This window comes from Octopus bimaculoides, chromosome 26 (assembly GCF_001194135.2).
Source record: "Octopus bimaculoides isolate UCB-OBI-ISO-001 chromosome 26, ASM119413v2, whole genome shotgun sequence".
NCBI lineage: Eukaryota > Metazoa > Mollusca > Cephalopoda > Octopoda > Octopodidae > Octopus > Octopus bimaculoides.
Window position 1 is genome coordinate 25,077,800 of NC_069006.1, and position 6,589 is coordinate 25,084,388.

At 39.3% G+C, this 6,589-nt stretch overlaps 1 protein-coding gene across 3 annotated transcripts in view; it reads left to right on the forward strand.

Moving 5' to 3' along the window:
* Window positions 1-6,589, forward strand: part of LOC106871858 (mitotic spindle assembly checkpoint protein MAD2B) — a 16,836-nt gene that overhangs the window by 448 nt on the left and 9,799 nt on the right. For 2 of the 3 annotated variants that reach the window (XM_052976870.1, XM_052976871.1), the window contains exons 2-4: window positions 3,733-3,851; window positions 4,462-4,637; window positions 6,085-6,179. In XM_052976870.1, coding sequence (XP_052832830.1) covers window positions 3,733-3,851; window positions 4,462-4,637; window positions 6,085-6,179 — 390 coding nt within the window. Of the gene's footprint in view, window positions 1-532; window positions 784-3,732; window positions 3,852-4,461; window positions 4,638-6,084; window positions 6,180-6,589 lie in introns of those variants that run through there. The other variant, XM_014918591.2, reaches the window with a different exon arrangement.

Here is a 6,589-nt window from a genome sequence, read left to right on the forward strand (position 1 = left end):
TATATATATATGTATGTATGTATGTACGAAATTTTGAATTTAGTTCATGGATCCCAAATATTACCTTCGCGGACCACCATGGATCCGCAGAAAATGGGTTGGAAACCACTGATGTAGAACGTAAAGAGGTGGAAGAAACACCATCCAACAATTCTGTAAATCCACTACCGCAATAAATAATTGTTTTTAATTTCAAGTAATGGTAACTTTGGCATTAATGTGTTGTTTCTTCCACTCCGTTGCTTTTTGACGTATTCGTTCAAAAGACCTTAGGTTGTGATAATGGTAAGAGTTTTATAGATAACAATAATGACAACGGAAACAACTCTGGTATAGAAACGATGTTGATTAACGATGACAGTGTTAATTATTATGATGATAAATGTCACGCTCAACAGAAACCAGTGATCATTACAAATATTAATTACTATTATCTAATATTCCGTAATAATTAACAATATTATAATATCCAAAAGCGATAAAATTGATGAATATTATTTATTTCATTAATTTAATTATTCCTAAATACATTTAATTCTAAGTTCAACTAAAGGGAGTTTTTCTTTTCTGTCTTTTTAAACTAAAAAACATCCACGACCTAGTTTCGTTTCGTCATTTTCTCTCCCGATTTTCAAACAACTTTAGTCATGGCGCTGTAATTGAAAATGTAGTTTCTGTGAAGTTAACCAACATTAATAATTCTAACATTTGGTCGTGTCTCGACAGGACACGATTGAAGTATGAGTTCGGAAGCGACTCTAAGTTCCACGAGCAAGGTTCAAGGTATTTTTAATCTCTAATTTTCGGTATATTCTGTCCACATTTACAATAGTTATGTCTCTGCATTCATCCCATCGCATGTACATCTTTGATTCCTTTTTGATTCTTGCGCTTTACTTCAAAGATCTTAATAATTTATCTCCAGTCAACTCCTACTTTCTTTTAGCTTATACTTCCAATATTCATTTTTATTTCTAACGATTCTATATTATAGGAAGTAGATGGGTAATAATTGCCATAGCACGTATCTAGTTGTGTTGTACCTGTAAAATGGAGATGGTTCTGTCACTGTCTTTGTCTTAATTACGTTTTTTAATCAATTTCTTGTGAACCTCATTATCATCATCACTAAAATGCCGATAAAGATCAGAATGTTTAGATCATTTTACACGATATTTATTGCAAAAAATATATTTTCATTCTTCATTTCTTCTATCATTTGATCGTCTCCGCCGATGGCAATGGTTGTGGTTGACGATATTAAATAGAGAAGCTTTGCACATAGAGAGAATTTGGAAGAAATTCGTCGAAACTACTTCAAATAATATCATCTTTGATAATTATGCTTCATTCGTTGAAGTTAAACAGTTTTATTTTCAATCGGAAAGTGAGGAATATGAAATATGATTGGAAACGGATTCGATCTGACTGTTCATTGTCATTAAAAGGTCGAAAATTAATCGTTTAAATTAATATTTTGAGCAATTATTTTCACTGAGGTTTTTGCAGATACCTTATAGCTATTGATTAAAAAAATCAACATTACATTTCCTGGCAAATATTTTATTATAACTGAAATGGTTTCATGAAACATGGGATTTTCCGTTCCCTTCGTCCAGTCGAGCTGGTTGCCAGGGGAGACAACTGGGGTTTTTCATTCGGAAACAAAGATTTACGTAAAATAAGAGAATAATCGAACATCTATATATATATATATATATATATATATATATATATATATATATATATATATGGTTATTATTTACATTTGATGGATATTTGTCCTAATCTTGTTTGTTGTTAACACAACGTTTCGGCTGATACACCTTCCACCCTTCATCAGGTGTCTTGGGGAAATTTCGATCCTGGGTTTTCATTCCTAAGGCATTTTTCGATGTTGTTGTTGTTGTTATTCAGTTCACTGCTTGGAATCGAACTCGGAATCTTGGGGTTAGTAGTTCGCGCTCTTAACCACGGGCTACTAACCCCAAGATTCCGAATTCGATTCCAGGCAGTGACCTGAATAATAATAATAATAATAATAACAACAGCAACAACATTGAAAAATATCTTAGGAATGAGAACCCAGGGTCGAAATTTCTCCGTGGCACCTGATGAAGGCTGGAGGGTATATCCATAAATGTAAATAATGTATATAATTCCTCATCTCTTAAATATAGAACTGTAATACATGGTAACTGTTCACTTTACGTTCGTAAAATCAAAACGTTTTGTTGACAATATCGATAATCTTGATTTTAGTTTGCTTTTGCTTTTCCCCGGTTCTTGTTTATTATTTTTATATCTTTCTTGAGCCGTACTTTCTAGCTGAGTCTGTTTTATAGAAGGAAAGAAGAAAACAGTAAGAAGCGATAGCTCGACAACCAGTCAGAAATAGAGATTTATGAGTCGAGTAAATGATCATTTTTTTCCAAAGCTAAGCTAGAAATCTATTGTAAATAACAGTTAAAGATGACGACAGGTGACAAAAGTGAGTTAAAGTATCAGACATTCTCGGATGCATTTAGTTATGTCCCTTTACATTTTTTTTTCTTTTTACGAATGCAAACGGAGCGATTACCGTAAATATATACATGTAATCACTGTATCGATCAGATTTATCGAATGTTGTTTACCATTACTAGTCACAATGATCTAGTCCGCTGCAGGGTTAGCGATTTATAGCTGAGGGGGACTGAAACAAAGCATCGTGAAATGAAATGTTTGGTTCAAGAACACTACGCACCCCTCCGGGGGTGGCAATCGAGCGTACGGTCTTACGATCATGAAAGCAACACACACACAGAGAAGAAATACTTATTTTAGACGATGTCAGGTGACATGAACTTAGAAAAAAAAAAGAAAAAAAAAGAGAGCAAAGCAAGGCCAGATTAATTCCTTTTGCTTATAACGGGACCTGAAATGTTCAGTAACAGAAATGTAACGTTTTATATGTAGCAAATAAATGAGAGGAAGAAAATATCTAAGTGATTATCATCATTATTTAACATCCGTTTTCCATGCTGGCATAGGTTGGATGGTTTGACAGGAGATGGTAGGGCCAGAGAGCTGCGCCTGGCTCCAGTTGTCTGATTTGGCATGGTTTCTATGGCTGGATGCCCTTCCTAACACCAGAGTGTACTGGGTGCTTTTTATATTCCACATGCAGAGATGCTTTTCATGTGGCACCGGTGCTTTTGGCATGGCACCAGTGCCGGTACTTCTTATGTAGCACCAGCGCTGATGCTTTTGACGTGGCACCAGCATAGGAGTATAGGATACAACTTCTTTGAGTTGTTGTTGCAGACGGATTATTTTCAGGTCTGTGGATGGAAACTGAAAGAAGCCCGTTGTATGTATATATATATATATATATATATGTATATATATATATGTGTTTGTGTCTCCCCAACATCACTTGACAACCAATGCTGGTGTGTTTACGACCCCGTAACTTAGTGGTTTGGTAAATGAGATCGATAGAATAAGTCCTGGGGTCGATTTGCTTGACTGAAGGCGGTGCTCCAGCATGGCCACAGTCAAATGACTGAAACAAGTTAAAAGAAAGAATCTGTTGTTTGGTTGAGTATTTGCATTGCATAAAACTGCTCAACCAGAGCTGAGCCTATGCTGGAGCAACACAACAACAACAACAACAACACTATTTCCTAGTTTATTTAACTGTTTTATTTGCATTATGTTTACAAGTGTCTCTTTATTCTTCAACAACAGTAGCTGCAGATATTGTAACAGAGTTCCTGGAAGTTGCCATCCATTGCATTCTCCACCACCGAGATCTTTACCCTGCAGGAGTGTTTGAGACACGGAAGAAGTACAATGTCCCCGTACAGGTGAGTACATAGAGTATTGCTGCAACTTTGTACTGTATTGTACACACCTACATACATACACACGTACAGGTGTATGTGCGTGTGTATATATATATCATCGTCGTTGTTTAACATCTGCTCTCCATGCTGGCATGGGTTGGACGGTTCAGCTAGGGTCTGGGAAGCCAGGAGGCTGCACCAGGTTCAAATCTGATCTGGCAATGTTTCTACAGTTGGATGCCCTTCCTAATGCCAATCACTCCCAGAGTGTAGTGGGTGCTTTTTACATGCCACCAGCACGGGAGCTAGTCAGGCAGCACTGGCATCATCCACACTCAAATGGTGCTTTTTACATGCCACAGTAGTGGGAGACAGACAGACACAAGGACACACACATGTGTGTGTGTCGTGCTTCTTTCAGTTTCCATCCACCAAATTCACTCTCAATGCTTTGGTCAACCCAGGGCTATAATAGAAGGCATTTGCCCAATGTGCCATGCTATAGGACTGAACTTAGAACCATGTGGTTTGAAATCAGTCTTCTTGCCAGACAGCCATGCTTGTACCTTCTAAATTTCTACAAAGTTAATTTTAGTTAGAATCTGTATCTCCATGTGACTTTCTGTTTCAGATGTGTCTTCATCCCGATGTCATCCAGTACATTACCAATATTCTCGAAAGTATCAAATTACTGTTGGAAGCACAGGAAGTTAACCGAGTGGGACTGGTCATTCTGGACTCAAAACAGACCCCGATAGAACGTTTTGTCTTTGAAATTGCTTATCCTTCCCTCTTATCAGGCTTTGGGTAAGTGTTTGTTCGGTTGTTCATTTTAACAAGCTTGGGTTAAATGAATGTAAAGCTCTCATGCTGGGATCACATAGAAAGGGCTTGTGCTGGTGTCACGTGGAAGGCACTTGTGGCAATGCCATGTAAAAAGCATTTTTGCCGGTGCCACGTAAAAGCACACTCGTAAGTTCCACATAAAGGTACCTGCGCCAGTTCCACACGAAAGCGCCCTTGCCAGCGCCACATCATCACACCCTTACCAGTGCCACGTAAAGGCACCTCTGCCCGTGTCACATAGAAGCATCTAGCACAATAAAGTGGTTGGTGTTAGGAAGGGCATCCAGCTGTAGAAACCCTGCCACAACAGACAAATAGAGTCTGGTACAAACCTGCCAGCCTTGCTAGCTCCTGTGAAACCATCCAACCCATGACAGCATGGAATGCAGACACGATGTTATTGAGGCATCACCAACCCTTCCTCACCTGGTTCCAATTAAGCTGATATTCTTTTCTACTCTAGGCACAAGGCCTGAGATTTTGGGGGAGGAGGGGCCCAGTCAATTAGATTGACCCCAGTACACAACTGGTACTTAAGTTATTGACTCTGAAAGGATGAAGGGCAAAGTCGACCTTGGCGGAATTTCACCTCGAAACATAAAGACAAACAGAATACCACTAAGCATTTTGCCCAGCTCACCACCTTCAATTCAGCTAATATTACCTCAAGGCCAGACAGACATGTTTTCACAAAAGACACAAGCACACGTGCATACACACACACACGTGCACACATCATCATCATATTCGTTTTAATGTCCTTTGTCCCATTGCTTGCATGGGTCAGGTGGAATTCATCGAGGCAGAGTTTTCTATGTTAGATACCTACACTGTCAGAAAACCGCACAGCTCCCATCACATTCAGAAACATTTTTTCACACTCAGAGTTACTGAAGCATGGAACAAACTAACCTGCCGAGACATTGCATCCTTTAAAACTTCCATGCTTCCTGGAATTCACCAACACTACACCCGATATCTCCCCCCACCTCCATACGCATGCACACCTGTATATCATGACTCATACACTGTTCCCTTTCCTGACTTTTGAACATAATTCTATCTACTGTACATAACACCTTTGACGAGTTGTAGTGCACCTGAGCGCTATACACAATAATTTCATCATTATTATTATTATTATTATTATTAATAAGGTGACGAGCTGGCAGCATCGTTAGCATGCCAGGTGAGATGCTTAGCAGTATTTTGTCTGCCATCACATTCTTATGCTGCCGGGGTCGACTTTGCCTTTCATTTTTCAGGGTTGATAAATGAAGTACCAGTTACATTCTGAGGCCGATGTAATCGACTGGTCCCCTCCCCAAAACTGTCAGGCCTTGTGCCTCTTGTAAAAAGGATTATTATTATTATTATTATGAAATCTTTCCTTTATCCTTTGTTCCAGTTGTGATATTCTACTGACCGAGTTGGAGCAATCCCTAAGGGCATTCCTGTTGAAAATAAATGTCTGTGATGCACTGCTGAAACCGCTTCCTCAAGGTAACCATTTACCGTTCCTCTTAGAATCATCTTCATTATCCTTTCATCTTCTAATTTTCTTCCATACCTCCCTGTGTTGGACAGGTTATAGTTTGGTTTGCAATCATCATCATCATCATCATCGTTTAATGTCCGCTTTCCATGCTAGCATGGGTTGGACGATTTGACTGAGGACTGGTGAAACCGGATGGCAACACCAGGCCTCAATCTAATTTGGCAGAGTTTCTACAGCTGGATGCCCTTCCTAACGCCAACCACTCAGAGAGTGTAGTGGGTGCTTTTACGTGTCACCCGCACAAAGGCCAGTCAGGCGGTACTGGCAACGGCCACGCTCGAAATGGTGTCTTTTATGTGCCACCCGCACAAGAGCCAGTCCAGGGGCACTGGCAACGATCTCGCTCGAAAACCCT